The sequence below is a fragment of the Eleutherodactylus coqui genome, chromosome 13, assembly GCF_035609145.1.
Source record: "Eleutherodactylus coqui strain aEleCoq1 chromosome 13, aEleCoq1.hap1, whole genome shotgun sequence".
NCBI lineage: Eukaryota > Metazoa > Chordata > Amphibia > Anura > Eleutherodactylidae > Eleutherodactylus > Eleutherodactylus coqui.
Window position 1 is genome coordinate 101,021,566 of NC_089849.1, and position 21,310 is coordinate 101,042,875.

General features: G+C 47.2%; 1 protein-coding gene across 1 annotated transcript in view; it reads left to right on the forward strand.

Annotated features, from left to right (window-relative positions):
- Positions 1-21,046, forward strand: part of RGS9 (regulator of G protein signaling 9) — a 68,061-nt gene extending 47,015 nt beyond the window's left edge. The window contains exons 13-19 of the mRNA XM_066586326.1: positions 2,793-2,908; positions 3,190-3,277; positions 4,995-5,133; positions 5,215-5,312; positions 10,346-10,463; positions 13,207-13,709; positions 16,509-21,046. Of these exons, the coding sequence (XP_066442423.1) occupies positions 2,793-2,908; positions 3,190-3,277; positions 4,995-5,133; positions 5,215-5,312; positions 10,346-10,463; positions 13,207-13,709; positions 16,509-16,665 (1,219 nt within the window). The 3' untranslated portion in view covers positions 16,666-21,046. The remainder of the gene's footprint in view (positions 1-2,792; positions 2,909-3,189; positions 3,278-4,994; positions 5,134-5,214; positions 5,313-10,345; positions 10,464-13,206; positions 13,710-16,508) is intronic.
- Positions 21,047-21,310: the final 264 nt, after the last annotated feature.

Genomic DNA, 21,310 nt, shown 5'->3' on the forward strand with positions numbered 1-21,310 from the left:
TAACCCCAATGAGTTAGGCCACCTGCAGACAGGAGGATTTGCACTGCGGAATCCAGAGCGTGCGTCCGCCTCCAGATTCCGCAGCAAATACCGCCCACAGCATGCTATAGAAAAGCGTTTTTTCTTGTATACGAGTGGAAATCAATTGCGATTTTCCGCTCACGAAGGAAAAATTGCAGCATGCTCTATTTCAGTGCGAATTCTACATGGCTGGCTTCCATTGAAGTCTATGGGAGCTGTCCGACCTGCGGCCCTTCCGCAATGATATTGTGGAAAGGTCACTGGTTACTGCGTCATCGCCTAGCAATGACACAGGCAAAGCATGGATCTAAAAAAAAACAAAACGACTGTACTGTGCATGTCCGACGGCTCGTTATGCAGACTATTCGCAGTACAGAAAAAGAAGAAGAATGTCAGATACGCGCAGATGCCGGCTGGGCACAGTTTCGAATGCCACTGTGGGCTCCCGCATGCAGAATCTGACCCAGCCATGTGCAGCTGGCCGTAGAAACCAATTTTTCTCATTTGAAGGAAGAATAATTCCTTCCCGACTCCAATCTGGCAATCGGAAAAATCCCTGAGTCCCCGATTCTTCTGAAGTAATTAGTGATATAACATATAATATTGTATCGCTCAAGAAAGATGTTCGGGCTCCTCTTAAACTCTTTTATCAAGTTCACCATCACCACGTCCTCAGGCAAAGAGTTCCATAGTCTTACTGCTCTTACCGTAAAGAACCCCTTCTATGTCGGTGTAGAAACCTTTCCTCTAGATGTAGAGGGTGCCCCCTTGTTACAGTCACAGTTCTGGGTATAAACAGATGATGGGAGAGATCTCTGTATTGTCCCCTAATGTCTTTATATATGCTTATTAGGTCGCCCCTCAGCCGTCATTTTTATAAATTAAATAACCCCAAATTTGATAACCTCTCTGGGTATTGTAATCCTCCCATTCCATTATTTGCTTTAGTTGCCCGGCTTTGCACCCACGCAAGCTCTGATCTGTCCTTCTTGAGTACCGATGCCCAAAACTGCACACAATATTCCATGTGTGGTCTGACCAGTGACTTGTAAAGAGGAAGAACAATGTTATCGTCTTTTGCCCCTAGACCTCTTTTGATGTGCCCCATGATCCCATTTGCCTTGGCAGCAGCTGCCTGACACTGGTTGCTCCAGTTAAGCTTACAGTTAACTAAACCCCCCAAGTCCTTTTCCATGTCTGTGTTCCCAGTGGTTTCCCATCTAGTATGTAATGGAGATATATATTTCCTCTGCCTATGTGGATAACTTACATTTATCAGTGTTACACCTCAATTGCCACTTTTCTGCCCAATCCCCCAACATATGCAGATCCATTTGCAAATGCTTTGCGTCCTTTTGTGTTAATTAAGGTGCTTTTACACCTGTGCTGGGGATTCCCGTTTCCTGCTCCACTCGGGGAGGAGGAGAATCCCCGCAGCCAGACAGCGCCAGGCAGACCCCATTGACTAGAATAGGGTCTGCTCACTTTTCTGCCCAGCTGCTCAGCTTTTGAGTGGAAAAAAAAGTGCTGCATGTTCCGACGCAGATACGAAACCACCCTTACTTTATGTAGTTTGTGTCATCTGCAAATATTGATATTTTATTGTGGTGGAGTTTTCCTTTAAAAGCATCTGCCGTTTTGCTCGCTGCGACCTCTCACTGCTGTTCTGCAGCTGTGCAAGTGTGTTGCATTAACTGCTAATTACTAACCTCATCCCAGCATCTCACATACGGCTGAGATCCGCAAAGTGCAAACGCTTACACATCACCGAGGACGGGGGGATTATATATGTATTAAAGGGGTTATCCAGGTTTTCATAATTGATCCTCAGGATAGGCCATCAAGCTGTTTCTACTCAGAACACGGTACTTTTTACATTGGCAGTTCTGAGTATTAACCCTTTCCAATCCAATTTGTATCCTGGTTTTCCTAGGGGGCTTACTCTTTTTCTGCTCTTATACAACAGCGCTATCTGCTGGCTAAAGCCAGTACTGCATGAGGTGACACGTTGGATAGGCTCCGACAGCAGAGAGGCTGGCAATGTACGATAAGAGAACCCTGACGGACGTCTTTCAACATCGGAGCTGTACAGCCTTAAATCATTATGTCTTCAGAGGTCAGACAGTGGATTGGAAAGGGTTAACATCTTCCTAGATTATGGCAAACATTGAAGAGACTGCAGTGCTCATAAGAGGGCCGTAGCACCTTCAAATAACTGGTGGGCATGCTGGGATTTAGAACCCCACCCATCAGATATTTATGGCCTGTCCTGAAGATAGAACCTCAATTTTGATAAAGCAGTTAATATTTTTAACATGTACATAGAAAATACAGTATATCATGGCATGTAACCATTTTCAAGATCTCTTCTAGCTGTCTGTAAATAGAAACATTCATTACTTGCACAGCTGAAAGTTTGTTACAGTGTATCAATATAGGCAATCCTGTATGAGCTGAATACAGCGGCAACTCCAAACTTATGGCTCTTATGTGTTCTGGCACTGTGCAACAATGTAACAATCTTTGGCTATGAAATCTTTTAGTTTGAACTGGTTTTCAGTCTCTGAATATAAACTATGATGTTGTGATTCACTGACAATAAACAGAGATATTGAAAATGGTGCTGAAATGCAACACAAAGTCTATTTGAAAGTGAAAGAACTTTTCAATAATATTTATATTGGGTTTTATAACAAAACAAATAACTTTTCAATATACAGTAGAGACTGGAAGAGTCCTTTTAATTTGTCATTTAACCCCCTTTCTTCTAGGGTGGAGATTCCTACAAAGCTGCGGGTTGAGCGTTGGGCATTTAATTTCAGCGAGCTGATCCGGGATCCCAAAGGAAGGCAAAGTTTCCAGCAGTTCCTCAAGAAAGAGTTCAGCGGTACATTTAAAAGGAAACTCCAACTGTAGTGGTAGGAGGTGCAATGCTGAGCCTTCTTAAAGGGCCAGTAAACCTACAATCTGGAGCTTGAGTACCTACAGTCAACCTCTCGCCAGCCTGAAATGGCTGATAACAAGAAACAGTAGATGATATTCACCTGTCTCATAAGGAGCATCAAAGGTCATTTAGTGATTTTGTTTTTTTTATACTTTGGAATGACTCTGAAGAGCAGACATTATAAGATAATAAAGGGCTGCAATAGTCTTCTCTCTCTTGACTAGGGGAGAACATGAGCTTCTGGGAGGCCTGCGAAGACCTCAAATATGGTGATCAGTCTAAGGTGAAGGAGAAAGCGGAGGAGATTTACAAGTAAGTAATGTCTGGTCGGAGGGTCTGTTCCTGAGTGCTGAGAACCCGGAGAAGAGCCATAGAGTGGACACAACGTTGTTCTACATTGGGAAGTTCACACACTTTTGTGTATGGAGGGGCAAGGACGGGGGGGGGGGGGGGGAGGTGACTAAAATAAAGACCCTTGCGGGGTGTCTCCTTACATCCAGAGAGTGAAAACCTGTTCAGAAACACAGCTTCACAGGGGCATATTCGTTTTTGCATGTCATCACAACGCACTTACACTATGCACGAGTCTTTTTTTGTGTGCGTATCGGCATATTTTACTGTGCTTTGGCACACACAGGGCATGTTTGTTTGTGCACAGCAGATGAATATGCCCCAATTTGAATAGCCTGCCGCGATATCATGATGTGTTGCTACAAAGTCGTGCGACTTTGTAGGGCTCTTTTCCAGGATTTTTTGGGTGGAAGAGGCTTGAAGAGCTCTACCCCGAAAATACGCCCTAGCTGCATGAAAAACCCCCCAAAAAACATCACCTAAGAGGGGCTGTCCGCTCTGCCACACGTATCCCCCGGCACTTGTTTGAATTCCTCCAGCAGAGCTTCCTGGTCATGAGTTTGAAAACCCCGCCTCCAGGAAGCGCTGCCTCTGATTGGCTGAGCCACGGCAGTCGAGAACCAATCAGAGGCAGCGCTCAATGAACCAATCTCTGCCATTCAATGACTGGCTGTGATTGGTTCATTAAGTAAGTGCTGGCTCTGACTGGCTGAGCAATTTTCTCGCCTCCATGAAAACTGCCTTACCCTAACGCATTCCCGATATGTTTTTTTAACAGAATTGAACAACATATTCCCGTTACACATTGCGTGCGCAGATCTCCATAGACTTCGAGAGAGCAGGCCCTATTTTTTTCTTTTTGTGCGCACAAGAAAAAGGAAATGTGAATAAATCCATTGAAATCAATGGGTGTTATTCACTACGCATTGAGTGCGTAAATTTTACCTGCACAAATACGCCCGTGGGAAGGAGCTCTTAACCCTGTCCAATCCACTGTCTGACGTCTGAAGACATTATGATTTTAGGCCATACAGCTCCGATGTTGGAAGACGTCCGTCGGGGTTCTCTTACTGTATATTGCCAGCCTCTCTGTTGTCGGAGCCTATCCGTGTCACCTCATGCAGTACTGGCTTAAGCCAGCAGATAGCGCCGTTGTATAAGGGCAGAAAAAGAGTAAGACCCCCCCCCCTAGGAAAACCAGGATAGAAACTGGATTGGAAAGGGTTAAGGTGCTTTTAGACGGAATGATCATCGTTCAAATAAGCGAGTGATAATTGCTAGGTCTAAATGCAGCCAATGACCGAATGATGAATGAAAATCGTTCGCTCTTCGTTCGTCCCTTTTTAAAAATCATCACTGGCTCGTTCACTTATTATTCCGTTTAAACGGCGCTCGTTCGGTCCTTCTTAGTCACTTTTATAGTGAATGTGACCGACTGAGTGATTCTCGTTTGAACGAGCCAACGATGTATCTGCTTGAGTGCGATCGAGTCAGTGGTGACGTCACTCGCTCATTGAAACGAGAATCTGCTCGTCTTAAAGGACCCCCAGTCCTGCTGACAGAGCTGAGAGATCGTTACATTTTACCTACACTAAAACAATGTATCAACCTGGAGTGCTGACTGTTTAGCTTGCAGAGGATTACTGACCCTCAGAAATGTAAATCTCTTGTTCTCCAGGTTGTTCCTCGCTCCCGGTGCCAGGCGTTGGATTAATATTGACGGTAAAACGATGGAAATCACAGTGAAGGGGCTGAAGCACCCACACCGCTATGTGCTGGACGCTGCGCAGACTCACATCTACATGCTGATGAAAAAGGTCTAGTGTTGCTGGGTGGAGTCATATGTTAGTGCCCCGCCCACTGCGCAGTGTCTGCCATGTCATTCTTTCTCCCAGTAGGATTCATATGCCAGATACCTGAAGTCTCCCATCTACAAGGAGATGTTGACTAAGGCTGTTGTTCCGCAGGAGACCAAGAAAAGGCAAGTACAGCAGCAGTAGATAATGGGGTGGCAGAATCCACAGTAATATCCAATTAGATGTGAGATAGAACATCTGTCCAAACAGATCCTTCATATACACTGCTTGTAAAAAAAACAATCCTGCCCCCAGAAGAAGTCGTCATTTTGCTGCAAACCTCGTCCTGCAGTTCCATCTCAGACAGATATACAAATGATGAGAGTTGTAGTGATTAGATGAACGGTCTTGTCACCAGAGGCCCTAAAAGTGGTTCCCCCCTTGGCCTATAAAAGGCTCTCGGAGGCTCCTTGTGTGTAGTGGCCTCTTCTTCCGCTTGTGTAGAGCTTGTTGACCACTAGACGCCTCTACGACGCAGAGAAGAGATTTCACCCCTTTACCAAAGTCTGAGAGGGGCGCATTATTGGGATGTGAGAAGCTGGATGGTCGCATCAATGAATTGTCCCCCACCAGCCGTTCTGACTAGACTGTTAGGAGGTGTTTGGACCAGTGGATGTGTGAGGGCACACAAGGTGACCGGGCTCAGGACGCCCCCTACAGACCACCAGTAGAGAGGAGCGTCTGACCAGACTGTTAGGAGGTGTTGGGACCAGTGGATGTGTGAGAGCACACAAGGTGACTGGACTCAGGGCGCCACCTACAGACCACCAGTAGAGAGGATCGTCTGACCAGACTGTTAGGAGGTGTTGGTACCAGCGGATGTGTGAGGGCACACAAGGTGACCGGGCTCAGGACCCCCGACAGACCACCAGTAGAGAGGAGCGTCTGATCAGACTGTTAGGAGGTGTTGGGACCAGCGGATGTGTGAGGGCACACAAGGTGACCGGGCTCAGGACGCCCCCTACAGACCACCAGTAGAGAGGAGCGTCTGACTAGACTGTTAGGAGGTGTTGGGACCAGTGGATGTGTGAGGGCACACAAGGTGACCAGGCTCAGGACCCCCCTACAGATTACCAGTAGAGCGGATCATCTGACCAGACTGTTAGGAGGTGTTGGGACCAGTGGATGTGTGAGGGCACACAAGGTGACCGGGCTCAGGACCTCCGACAGACCACCATTAGAGAGGAACGTCTGACGAGACTGTAAGGGGGTGTTGGGGCCAGTGGATGTGTGAGGGCACACAAGGCGACCGAGCTCAGGACGCCCCATACAGACCACCAGTAGAGAGGAGCGTCTGACCAGCCTGTTAGGTGGTGTTGGGACCAGTGGATGGGGGTACAGAAGGTAACCGGGCTCTGGACCCCCTACAGACCACCAGTAGAGAGGAGCATCTGACCAGACTGTTAGGAGGTGTTGGGACCAGTGGATGTGTGAGGGCATACAAGGTGACCGGGCTCAGGACCTCTAACAGGCCACCAGCAGCTCCAACTATTTCTTTGTCCACCATCCAGAGACAGGGGGCGCCATCGTTACACCTTTGTGTCTGTCCGAACCATTTCCAGGCGCTTGGCTGAAGGACATTTGGTCTCACAGCACTCATTACTTGTAAGGCCTTTGACACCCACCGTTGCCTCTATTTGCAGTGGTGTCGTGCAGGGTGTAACTATAAGGGATGCAGGAGATGTGGTTGCACGCAGGCCCAACACCCTTAGCGGGCCCATAAGGCCCCTCTTCTCCATGTAGGGAGCCCAGTACTATGAATAAAGCAATATAGTTGGGGGCCCTGCTAAAGGTTGTGCATTCAAGTTACGCATCTGGTACTGTCGTGAATAACAAAACTGAACACTATGCAGTAGAACCGGATTCTCTTCAGTGATGAATCCAGGTTTAGTTTGGGTACTGCGCTGTGTTCATGTCTGGAGATCTCGAGGTGAGCGCCTCAATCCTGCCTTTGCTGTACAGCAGCATACTGCCCCCTGCTGGTGTGATGGTCTGTGGGGCATCACATACGACTGTCGGTCCCCCCTAGTAGTGGTACAAAGAATGACAGCTCAGCGATATGTTCAGGACGTCCTGCAGCCACATGTGTTTCTCTCATGGTGGCTTCCAAGAGGCAGAAAAATAATGCTCGGCCGCACACACATGTATAGGACCATCTGGGACACCAACTTCCACAGCCTATGAGCTTGGAAGATCTAGAGGCTCCGTTACAGCCAATGTGGAGCTATATGCTGCAGGATACCATAAGGAACCTGTATGCCTACATGCCTGACATATCATATCTTGTATCCAAGCTAGAGGCGGTACAACAGGGTACTAGAGCCTCCATGCCCGCCCGTATCACATCTTGTATCCAAGCTAGAGGTGGTACAGCAGGGTACTAGAGTCTCCATGCCCGCCCGTGTCACATCTTGTATCCAAGCTAGAGGCGGTACAACAGGGTACTAGAGCCTCCATGCCCACCTGTATCACATCTTGTATCCAAGCTAGAGGCGGTACAACAGGATACTAGAGCCTCCATGCCCGCACGTATCACATCTTGTATCCAAGCTAGAGGTGGTACAACAGGGTACTAGAGCCTCCATGCCCACCTGTATCACATCTTGTATCCAAGCTAGAGGTGGTACAGCAGGGTACTAGAGTCTCCATGCCCACCTGTATCGCATCTTGTATCCAAGCTAGAGGCGGTACAACAGGGTACTAGAGCCTCCATGCCCACCCGTATCACATCTTGTATCCAAGCTAGAGGCGGTACAACAGGATACTAGAGCCTCCATGCCCACCCGTATCACATCTTGTATCCAAGCTAGAGGCGGTACAACAGGGTACTAGAGCCTCCATGCCCACCCGTATCACATCTTGTATCCAAGCTAGAGGCGGTACAACAGGGTACTAGAGCCTCCATGCCCACCCGTATCGCATCTTGTATCCAAGCTAGAGGTGGTACAACAGGGTACTAGAGCCTCCATGCCCACCCGTATCACATCTTGTATCCAAGCTAGAGGCGGTACAACAGGATACTAGAGCCTCCATGCCCACCCGTATCACATCTTGTATCCAAGCTAGAGGCGGTACAACAGGGTACTAGAGCCTCCATGCCCACCCGTATCGCATCTTGTATCCAAGCTAGAGGCGGTACAACAGGGTACTAGAGCCTCCATGCCCACCCGTATCGCATCTTGTATCCAAGCTAGAGGCGGTACAACAGGGTACTAGAGCCTCCATGCCCACCCGTATCACATCTTGTATCCAAGCTAGAGGCAGTACAACAGGGTACTAGAGCCTTCCTGAAAGGGGTCAGTTTTCTACAATAAATTCCCCTTTTCTCTGATATTGTAATTACTTATACCCACATTACAATCACACAAACTTTCATTCCATCCAACAACTTCTAGGGGAGGGATGGGTTTTTGATAACGAGTGTCATAAAGGAGTGTTAAATCTGAAGTGTCTGCCAGTCCTTGAGACTCCCCAGCACATCGGGTCCAGAGAGTTTCCATTCTGCTATGCAGGTGATGTCATTAGTGTCACCAAATCAATAATTCTCTATGGTAGATTCTGTGGACGTGGTCTGCTAGGGAGACCCAAAAACTGGATGGGGAGACTTTGCTCTAGGAGATTTACTGGACACTGCTGCCCCTCAGTGGTGTTACTTGTGTATTACAAGCTTCTTTATGTCATCCTCTTGATTATGTTCTGTGGACCTGGATATGATTGGAGGATAAGACCTGATGCAACAGTTATTCATATCATGTATTCCTGTACACAGACCATGCCTGTGAGACTTTTGTTTATATTCCATTGCTACAGTAAGTTTTCACATCTACGTTGGACCGTCCGTTCGGAGGTTCCGTCGCAGATCCCGCTCAAAATTCCGGAAGAAAAAGCACTGCATGCGATGCTTTTACCTTTGTCGAAAAGAGTGAAAAGCCAGGGAACCCCATTTACAGCTAATGGGGTCTGTTCGGTGCTATTCAGTTCTGTCCTGAGCTATTCGGCTTCGGGAAATCCCCTTTCCTGCTCCCCAAATGAAACAGGAGAGCGGAACCCCAAGCGCAGGTGTGAAACTATAGATGATGATGGGTGCATTTTTTAATATCGATAATGGCTGTAAATGGTGATTGTCGTCATCAGCAAATTTTAAGGTAATGATGTCATTTTTGAGCACCATATTGTAATTCTTGCTTTACATGCTTTTGCCATTTCTCTGGAAGGCATGCAGTAACATGAGTCACAATGGGTTTGGGATGAGACTAGACCAAACTTAATTCTCTGCGAACCCCCTATCATGGGTTACTGATGATATACACAGGGACCTGTAGCAATATTCATCCATATATTTCTTTTTAATGACTAGAATGTCAAATGTGCAGTGAAGACTGACACACAGCAAGAAAGAGAGAGTGTGCATTAAGGTACAGCAGAATATCCAGCCCTTGTCCATCACATTTCAAGGCTGTTGAAAGTGGCAAAGAATAGGTTAAAAGAACTGCATCATGGCTGCCACATCTGCTCGCCTTCTGCACCTCCAGAGAGAATCTCATTAAGCACATCGTCTCACATTATAATTGTGTGCACATTTTGGCGTTGTTGGTGGCGGCTGGGAACAGCTCGTCTACTTTTTGAGGCTCTTTCATGTCTCCTCTGTTGTCCCTGGACCCCCCCCCCCCCAATCATGGAGTGTTCCTTCTCTTCCCACCAGCTTACACCCTGAACCAGCAAACTAACTATACGTTCCCCCCTCCCCAATAGTCGCCTGTGTTAACAAATTACAATGTTACAATTAATGTTTCAAGACTGTCCTATATAAACCATTAATAACAAAGATTTAGAGAACCATTATAAATGTTCTCGTTCACTGATAGCAAGCAGAGATCTTGAACACTTTGAGATAGTGTTAAGGCAACAGAATGAAGTCCTAAGTTCTCGCTCACGACCTGAAGGTTACGAGTTCAGTCCCCACATAGTTCAGGTAGCCGGCTCAACGTTGACTCATCCTTCTGAGGTCGGTAAAATAAGGACCCAGCTTGGGGGGGTAATAAATAAATTACCTGGAAGCGCTGAGGAATAAGTTGGCGCTGTACAAATAACTAGATTTCTTTGTTTATTTTATATTTAAAGCCTCTATCATAAAGTATAGTTCAGTATAATTGATATCTCTTTCTTCTTCCAGCAGTAATTTCCCCTTCATGCGACGACACCGAAGGTCGAGTCCTAGCCCAGTGATCCTGCGCCAGCTGGAAGAAGAGGCGAAAGCAAGAGAGGCCGCCAACACTGTGGATATCACACAGGTTATGAGCAAGTTAGACCGCAGAAATCAGCCTAAGCAGGAGGCTCCTAAGCCGAACTAGGCCAGGGCCACTAACAATACTGGAGCCCTCAATGACACATGGAGACCAGACTTATAGAAATAGCTGTAGCTGATTGCAGTGCAGTTTCCTCACTGGCCAGTAGGTGTCCCCACTGCTGTATATTTCTGTGTCTCCTAGTAAGCTTGGGAGTATGATGAGAATAGTAGTTCTAGGGCTGATAATAGTGATCTGCTGGCACTTCAACTCTTACAAGGAAGAGCGAAGAAGAGGTTCATGATAGAAGCGCTGCAGCAGCTCGGGACATTATGGTTGTCGGTTTACCAGTGCAGCTCCCAACAATACTCCAAATAACCCCCTGAGTGCAGGATATCTATACAGTATGATGCATCAGATATCACAGGTCTCCCTTTACTGTCAGGCCAGATCCATGGTAGCCAAAAGTATCCGGACCCCCAGTTGTAGACGGTTTGCAGCTATTCACGTTAACATCACTTTATTGGGGAGAAACAGAAAAAAGTTGAAGTGGAAGGAAAGTTGCAGAAAGGCGTTTTATGTACCGCAGTTGTAGACTATGTTTCAATTCCTCACCAAATCCCTGCTTTCGGTCAGTGAATAGCAACATCAGTCATTACGTACCTCTAGAAGTGAAAGCCTGTACTGGTTTAAGGCTATGTTCACACGGGACGGATACGCTGCGGAATTTCCACAGGGCAGCTGATAAATTATCCTGAAATCCACAAAACATAAAGTTGCTGTCTTTGCAGGTTTTGTGGCATTTTTCTCAGCTAAGGGTGGCTTCACACGAGCGTGTTTTTGTGCGTGCATGAGCGTGTTTTTGTGCATGCATATGCGCGCACAAAAACACGCTTCTAATAGAACCAATGCATTCCCTATGGTGTGTGCACATGTCCGTGCTTTACATGCGTGTGCCTGCAAAGATAGGACATGCGTGCACCATAGGGAATGCACGCATTGTCTTCAATGGAGCCATGGCTGCTGCTGGCGGCTCCATTGAGGACAATGGTCTGCCGGCACCCTTGAATTGTTTTTCAGGGAAGAGCTTTACATATAAGCTCTTCCCTGAAAAGCAAGAATTTTGGTGTTTAAGAAAAAAACAAAAAAGTAACCTGTCCGCTGCTGCCGTGTCCCCATGGGGATGAAGAACACACCTGACACATGCGGCAGATGTTTTCTTCATCCCCGCGAGGAAAAAGAATTCCCTGCTGCACCTGCCACATCTGTGACAGATGCAGCAAAGGAATCCTTCATCCCTGCGGGGAATAAAGAATTCCCTAGCACAGCTGCAGTAGGGGATCCAGCTGCCGGCATCCTGTAATTGTTTTTCAGGGAAGGGCTTTAAATTTAAGCCTTTCCCTGAAAAACAAGAAAAAATGGTGATTAAAAAAAAAATACTCACCTTTCTTCAGCTGCTGGGGCTCAGCCGTGTCAAGCCGACTCTTCTCCCTGCACTGCTATCAGTAGTATTCAGCAGGCAGGGATTTAAAATCCCCGCCTGCTGAATGGGCTGCCTCTGATTGGCTGAGCACTGTGACCAATCAGAGGCAGCTCTCAGCTATTGAATAACAGCTGAGAGGTGCCTCTGATTGGTCCCTGCGCTCAGCCAATCAGAGGCAGCACTCACTCACCCATTCATGAATTTATGAAATTCCCTGAAAAACAATGCAGGGGTGCCGGCAGACCATTGCCTTCAATAGATCCGCCGGCAGCAGCCGCGGCTTCATTGAAGGCAATACACGGACCTGCATACATGCATGTTTTTGCGTGTACATACAAACACGCTCGTGTGAAGCCACCCTAATGGTGCAGATTTTAGTGCAATTTTGATTTCTGTTCACCTATGCAGATTTTCCTCTGTTACTGTGTTCCTCTATATTAACTCATTCATTTAGCTGGGATTTAAAAACGCTGCAGATTGTACGCCAGAAATCCCGCAACAGATATTGTGCAGCGTATCCGTCTCGTGTGAACGTGGCCTAATACTTCTCACGGCTGAGGGTTGGTCACAATGCATCAAGGTTTTTATTACTAGTCTCTGGATGTAGGGAAGAATGTTCCTATTTATTGCCAGCAAGCAGAGATCTTGACCAGGGTGAGCAGCTGAATTACAAAATCCATTAGAAATGTACAGGATGGATACTATGGAATGATGCGCACACTGGCCTCAGGTTATTAGATTGTAAGCTCCTTCGGCAAGAATGTGAAATAGCAGGATATTTTGTGTGTTTTATCCCCAATCACTTCTTGTCATCTTTTATGCTCAATAAATGTTACATCTTCACTCTGACGTCCATGTCATCCATGTTTGCCTGCGTCGTCCTCCCCAACTGCTCCTGGAGAATCCTAGAAAATCTCCTAGCACAAAAATTGGATAGTTATACATATTGGCTCTTCTCAGTCGTCTTGTTTCCTTTTTCCTGCTCCTATTAGTTGCTGTATCACATCTCAGCCACTAGGTGGGGAGGTATTCTGAAAAAAAAGGAGGCTTTATCTGCCACCTGCAGGCTGGGATTAGGTACTGCACCTATAATTTGTAGGTCTTTGGTATTGAATGGCTATGGCTTTCACCTTTCTGGCATTCTCTTGGAGCTTGGGCCTGGTTATCACCCCCGTAGTGTGTTCTGTCATGCATCTCCATGCTGCACTATTAGATGTAGAATATGTTGTAGTCCTGCTTGTAACTCCCCTCTGATCTTTCCTACAGCTGTGCCATTACACCGCTCCAATTCCTCACCTGACTGTCTACACCGGTACCTGTGCACCCCCGTCCCCAACAAGTCCTTTCCTGTCCTGCCAGCCTAGACTAGAGTTCTCTTCCCCTTCCCCTGGACATATTACTTTACCAAACTCTGCCGCCTGCCCTTCTCCTATTAGTGTAGCAATAGAAAGTACGCCGGGAGTGGAAAGAAAATGGGAACCCAACGGGGCCAATGAGTCCGACAACCATTTCTCCTCCCCCACTAATAACACAGAAGTATCATTTGAATCGGAATCTGGTGGGAACTACCTGTCTGTTCCTGTGGAGCTCAAGACAGCCCCGAAATCCAAGGTGACCCTGTCCTTCAGCAAGCTCCTGAAGCGAGGGTGCTCAAACTCTCCGGTGTTTGCCACCCTGTCCCCCAAGTGCCCAGCGGTGAATCACGGCAAAGTGCAGCCTCTGAACGAACTGGAAGAGCAACTCCAACAAACATCCAAGAAAGTGACCAAGTAAGTACAAGACACGTCTCGGGCCGTTGCTGCACCCGGGGGGGCACATTTACTGCCTCATTGTAAGAATGCACCTCCTACACACCAGCGCTGTCCGCAGTCCATCGCAATAATTCGTCTGGTCCTTACTTGCTGTATAATTGCGCTGTGTTCACTTTTCTGTCCATCATGGCTGCCTCCTATGTACTGCGCTAATTGTGTTTCATCGCTCGCTGCCCTCAGCTTTATCCTCAGGTTTTATCATATGTTTATTCATCTTAATTACTTCTGTCTGTGCTCTTAGATACCATCTAATTTACCCTCAAATGTGCGCGATTATGATACCTCTTTGACATTTTGCTTACCATATTCCTATCACAGAAGAAAGCAGTATGGCGCAGTGCCCTCCGGTGGCCGGTGCAGGGATAGCCTCTCCTGCGCGTTGCATGTACTTACTTTCTGTGTGTTTTGCTCCATCAGCATCCATGTTTATTTTTCGCATACGTCGGAGGGACCCGCGGTCTGCATGGAGCATGCTTTTTGGCGGCTTCCCCCGTGTTATCTGATGCTTTTCACTCTTGCATATTAACCATTGAGCTCCCATTTATCGGAATTGCATTGCATGAAACCATCATAGGATGCAAAGGTGAGCAGAAAAAAAAGGTGTGAATCTTTTAATATATATGTCCCGTAACAGAAAGGAGATGATATTCCTGTTAAAAATTTAATTTTCTTTCTTAAAGGGGAACTTAACTATTAAAATGATGAGAAAGAAGTTTAGAGGGGTAATGTAAGCTCCCCATAAAGATGCATTAGGCACATGATAAAGGTCCCTGGAACTCACTGCCATAAATCCTCAGCTTCATAGAAGAATAGACCGGACTTTATCAGCAGCTTCTTCTTTGTGATCTGTGACCCCTGTGCATGGTGCTGGCCCTTGTGCATGGTGCTGGCCCTTGTGCATGGTGCTGACCCCTGTGCATGGTGCTGGCCCCTGTGCATGGTGCTGGCCCCTGTGCATGGTGCTGGCCCTTGTGCATGGTGCTGGCCCTTGTGCATGGTGCTGGCCCTTGTGCATGGTGCTGACCTCTGTGCGTGGTGCTGACCTCTGTGCGTGGTGCTGACCCCTGTGCATGGTGCTGGCCCTTGTGCATGGTGCTGGCCCTTGTGCATGGTGCTGGCCCCTGTGCATGGTGCTGGCCCTTGTGAATGGTGCTGACCCCTGTGCGTGGTGCTGATCCCTGTGCGTGGTGCTGGCCCTTGTGCGTGGTGCTGGCCCCTGTGCGTGGTGCTGGCCCCTGTGCGTGGTGCTGGCCCTTGTGCGTGGTGCTGGCCCCTGTGCGTGGTGCTGGCCCTTGTGAATGGTGCTGACCCCTGTGCGTGGTGCTGACCCCTGTGCGTTGTGCTGGCCCTTGTGCGTGGTGCTGGCCCCTGTGCGTGGTGCTGGCCCCTGTGCGTGGTGCTGGCCCTTGTGCGTGGTGCTGGCCCCTGTGCGTGGTGCTGGCCCCTGTGCGTGGTGCTGGCCCTTGTGACATGACCTCTGTGCGTGGTGCTGACCTCTGTGCGTGGTGCTGACCCCTGTGCATGGTGCTGGCCCTTGTGCATGGTGCTGGCCCTTGTGCATGGTGCTGGCCCCTGTGCATGGTGCTGGCCCTTGTGAATGGTGCTGACCCCTGTGCGTGGTGCTGACCCTTGTGCGTGGTGCTGGCCCTTGTGCGTGGTGCTGGCCCCTGTGCGTGGTGCTGGCCCTTGTGCGTGGTGCTGGCCCCTGTGCGTGGTGCTGGCCCCTGTGCGTGGTGCTGGCCCTTGTGCGTAGTGCTGGCCCTTGTGCGTGGTGCTGACCCCTGTGCATGGTGCTGGCCCTTGTGCATGGTGCTGGCCCCTGTGCATGGTGCTGGCCCTTGTGAATGGTGCTGGCCCCTGTGCATGGTGCTGGCCCTTGTGAATGGTGCTGACCCCTGTGCATGGGGCTGACCCTCTGCTGCTGCTGCCTTTTACTGAATAGACAAAATTAGCCAAATGAATGAGGGGAGATTAATTAGTACACAATTATGAACTAAATGATATAAGAGGGTAATATGTAGATATGGCATCTTCCCAAGAGTTATGGAGGTAACTTTAGATCATTCACTAATTTTGGCCCTTGGCCTCTAGGCGGGTTCCAGCAGTGGCGCCCTCCACAAATATGCTTTAGGGCTCATTCACACGGGTGTGGAATTCATGCACCTGTTAGCTGTGCAAAAAAATAGCAGCTTTAGCTGCAGAAAAACCATCTGAACAGCTGACTTTTCCACTCTGAAGTCAAAACTTCAGCCTCGATCTTTCCTCAACCAATGGGAGGGATAGAAAATATGCGCTGCTGGAGAGAGAGATGAAGGGGGTCCCCCGAGGCTTCCCTTTATCGCCGAGGATTTCCTTCATCCCAGCACGGATGGAGGGGTTCCCCTGCAGGGGAGATGGAGAAATTCCTCAGCACCACGGATGGATGGGTTCCCCTGCAGGGGAGATGGAGGGATTCCCCTGCTGCTGAGGAACCCCTTCCTTTACCAGCCGGCTCACATAATCTTCCATAGGAGATGGGTCAAGACCTATATTTTTGTGCAGTAGGGAATTTCAATCGCTGATGTCCTATTTTTTAGGTACAATTTTTGGGCGTGGCTAAAATTCCTTTGTCTGAGTGTTTCCATAGGAAACCATTGGTTATATTAGTCACTTTTTTGTGCATGCAAGTTAGCTGTGCAAATTCCCTTTTATGAATGAGCCCTCAGACCAGGGCTCTCTGGTCAAGTGCATTGATTTGCCCTATGTCCCTGGTTACAGCTTTTTCCAGATCAAAGTGGACATTCCAGCGGAGTGCCGGATTTACCCCATCGACTCGGAGGAGGAGGAAGAGGACAGCCAGATGACTTGTAAGGACTCCATCCAGGAGGTGATCTGCCCTTGGGAGAACATTATAGAAGAAGGTAAAGCTGGATAAGGGTCGCCCAGGACCGCAGGACATTGTGCGAACGTGCGGTGACCCGAAGCCTCATGGATGATAAAGCGCACTAGGATCTGCAACAAATCCATTGATTGCCTTCACCATTCAGCAGTTCACTGCCAGCAGGGGAGGCTAATGAGCTCCTCTATCACTGAAGCAAACAGTATTAGCCAAAAATTCTCACAATCCACCCTTCACAGCTGCTGCTCTGGTGGTGACTAGGGTTCAGCATTGTGTAGCCTGTTTATACATCCTCTGTTCACTTTCACTTGTGTCGCATCAGGGTCTGGGAGTCCCCTCAGTGCAGTCTGAACGATATTGGGGGCAGAGAGGACAATATATGACATTATTCACAATGCCCCGGTATCCACAGATTCTGCATCATCATCATCATCTACCTCCCCTGTATGGTAATCCGGGGACCCGCAGTATCGCCCCACAAGATGTGCAAGGGAGCAGCTTCATTTCCCATAGAGGAGCAATGTAGCAACAATATATGTTTAATCCTGTTTTCATGCACTTTGCTTTACTAATCGTTTGCTGATTCTTAGCTAGTCACATCCAGAGCTGCAGTTACATCATGTCTTTAACTCTAACCACATCTAGAGCTGCAATCTGAATCCAGTTTTTCTTCATGTCTAATGCAGCGTTTTGTTTGGGGGATTTTTCGCAACAGAATTGCGCGCACCAAATACACGCATGTGAACAAACCCACTGGAATGAAGGGGTTCTATTTCCTGCGTATTGCAAACAGAAACGTGGTTGTGTGAATAAGCCTAAAGGCGCGCAATACACAGGAAATAGAACCCATTGATTAAACAAATTTCCAATTTCAATGGCTGAGAGCATCGGTGTGTGTTTTTTGCGTGCACAATTGCGCACGACTTGCACACTCAAAAAGTACAGTAAAAACGTAGTTATGCGCACATACGCAATACAATGCACAAAAATGTGGCACACATATGCATACATTGGTGTGAATCCTGCCTTATCGTCCCAAAGGGGATGTAATTATTGTTGGTTCCTCAGAAATTGCCACCTTTCTATAGGATGTCCTTAAATCCCGACGCGCTGCGAGGATGGAGTGGAGCTCAGTGTCCGTCTGAGCTATCCCCCGAGCATTATGGGAGTTTAGTTACAATTCGCAGTTGTCCGTTTATGGTGAACAGATGATGGTTGGCCTGCAGCTCTAGATGTGAATGGAGAATAAGACAATGTATATATAAATAAGACCTATAGAACATAGCGGGACACAAAACCACCATATCCTAAGAATATGGTAACAAGAAGGTAAAGTGTCAACAAATATAAATGGCCGCACAAATATCAGAAACCAGCAACAAAAAAAGTGCCCAAAAATGCCGTATTTAAATCAATATTTTATTGAAGACGCATTAAAAAAATTATGCAAAAAGATGAGTCACCAGAGGAAAAACACTGAGCCTTGGGTGAAGAATCCCAATATATTGCCCATACACAGAGTATCAATTAACTCATTAGGGACCAAGCACTCAAAATTTACGGCGCTTGGTCCTGGGCTATAACACCTGCCGATGGTAAAAATATTGCGCAGGATCAAAGCTCTTTCTCCTGCAATGTAGCAGGAACAAGTCATTTCTCGACTGTTGGTCACAGCCGAGGACCCGTAGGAGAAGGCAGAAGCATTTTTTAACCGCTTCTCTACCCTCTTTATTGCATGCTACACAGCGCTCAATGAGCACTATGTAGTGAATAGAGAAGGCAAAAGTTTTACTTCCACTATCTGACTCAGAGATCACCGCGAGGTGCCCCCTGCCAAGGCAGAGCTGCAGGGTCCTAGCAGATCAGCTCTGCCAGTGACTATTGTCACACTGGGGGAATGTTTCTCCCTGTAACCGGGGCTCCTAAGGAGGCCCAACTGCAGTGCAAACGTTTGAAAGAAAAAAAAAGACAATGTGAATGACCCCCAGAGGTCTTATATGACGTGATGGAGACAGAGATGTTAAAAAAGAAAAGTTACAAAAATAAATGTAAAAAAATTACAAAAGGAATAAAAATATATATATATATAAAATAACCGACCGCCAACGCCAACCTAAATTGTCGCCATATGCGCCCTGTAATCCAAGACTATACAAATTATATATCAAAACGTACAAAACAAAGTGAGGAACCCGTTCCCGTACTTTTATTTTAGAGTAAATATACTAATCTTAAAAATAAAACAACTATAAATTTACCCCTAATAAAACTAAAAGTCAGTGTAAAAGACATAAAAAATAGTCAGGAAAGAAAAAAAAATGCAGCAAAAATTATTTTGAAAGCTGAAGAAAAAAATATGGATCTGTAAAATCACGACGTGGGTAATATCTAGAGATGAGCACGCACCCAAATGCTCGAGTCCGCGTTATTCGAGTCGAGCTTTTCGTAAAATTCGAGAGCTGCACTCGAGTAATGAACCCCTTTGACTACAATGGGACACTCGAGCATTTTTGTATGTGGGACGCCAGGTGCCGAGCTTTTTTTTTTCTTTTTCTCTCTCTCTCTCTCTCCTGCCTGCCAGACAAAAAATTTGCCATTGACGCGTGCGTTGAGTTGTGGCGGGGAGGGGCCAAAACAGGCACGTCACAGCGGGGAGGAGCCAAAAACTGGGGCGGGGTCGAACACAACTTGATGCTCGAACGAGCATCAAGCTTGGCAGAGTATGTTCGCTCAACTCTAGTAATATCCCTAAAAAGTGTCTGGTTCTTTAAGGGGTTAAAGTGCAAGTGCAAATTAATAAATCTGCATATATAAAAAAATAGCGTAAATGTATGTGCAAACAATAAGGGGGAAACACTTATCAGAGCTGCCCGGGTGCCTCCCATCATAGCGTCAGCCCGTATATGCCTCCGCCTCGGCTGCACGCAATCCGTGTATATATATATATATGCTGCTTTATTAGTTTGCACATTAATTGATATTCTATCCACGACCGCAGGTGGTAACATATTGATACATTTGTCTTGGGATTCTCAGTGTTTTCCCAATGGTCACTCATCTTTTTCGATATTTTCTAATGTGTTTTAGATATAATATTGTTATAATTTGCAGTTTTTGCGCATTTTTTCTGCAGTTGGTTTAAGCCCAGATGTAATTGCAGAACAGCGGCTGCATGTGATTGGAGTCGGAGGAAGGATGTAACTTTGTATCAGTACAAGATAAGTAAAAGCAAAGCATTTACTCTAAGGGCTCATTAGCACGGAGACCTACATGCGCAAAAATCACGCGCGTGAAAAACTTGCGGCCATTAGAACCAATAGTTTCCTGTGGGAACGTTCAGATGAAGGAATGTTAGATGCGCAAAAACCATCTGAACGTTCCGATGGGAAACCATTGGTTATAGCCGCGTGATTTTTGTGTGCCTAGGTCCCCGTGTGAATGAGCTCTAAATTGGTGATGCAACAGTCAGGCTGGCTTCACGCAAGCGTATTTGCGGGACTTGTGTTGCGTGTGTTTACTGTATTTTTCGTGTGAGGCATGTCCTGCATATTAGCACGTACAAGAAACACGCAAGCATGCTCCCATTGATTTCAATAGGCAAATAAGTCAAGTTAGTTTAATATGTGCCATGTTTGTGCGCAATACACGTGAAATCGAACACGCTGCGCATTGTTTGTACAATATCGATGGGTTCTATTCACCGTGTATATTGCGTGCAGATTGTGCACGCGTAATATGCTGCACAGATGCGTTCTTGTGATTAAGCCGGGATGGTATCTGTGGGACCCCACAGTGTGCTCCTCCTATTCTCTGCCCCCCGGTGTGCTCATCAGGTAATCCGTTACAAAGTTGTCATTGATGGCGTGCTGCGTAATTACCTACGATTAATCTGATAGAGCAGTTGTCAGCCACTAATGTAGCAAGACCCAGAACAGGACTGATCGTTGAGGCAGCCTGCGTGGCCTCAGTGGTGCAGCGGATCTTCAGTAGTGCAGCTCAGGCAGGCGGAGACAAAGTGCAGATACATTGGGGAGATTTACTAAGATGAGGATGCTGTCATTCTGGCTCAATGTCCGTTGAAAGAAGCCCGCCCCGTACGCCTTCACTATGTGCCCCACTTGCCCGACTGGGGATGGCTTTATAGGAAAGAGGTATAGATTAACCCCTTAGTGATCACACTGTTCTTCGCAAGAGCCATAAGGCCACTCTCACAGCGTGAAACGCCCACTAAAAACGCTGTACTGAGCCTCCATTCATTTCAATAGAGCGTTTTAGCGATGCGTTCCTAACGGACACTAAAATGTATACCGTATGTTCTATCTTAATGCGTTCAGCGCGTTTTTAACGCACCACGTTACGTAACGTAAAATGCAGCATTTTTACAAACATTTGTATGAGAGTGGCGCAACGCCTAAAATCCATGGGTGGAATTGAATCGTGGAATCCACACGGATGATCCACAGTTTAAGCCACCCATAGGGAAGCATGGGCCTCCGCACCTGAATTAAAGCATGCGGATTTGTTTTGCGGACCTTTTGGTCGAAAAACAGATCGCAGTATGCCCCTTTTCAGTGCGGTTCCCGCACGGACGGCTTCCATTGAAGTCAATGGAAGCCATCTGATCCGCGGCCCGTCCACAATTGAATTTTAAACTTTTTTTTCCCTCCAAATTAAACTTTAT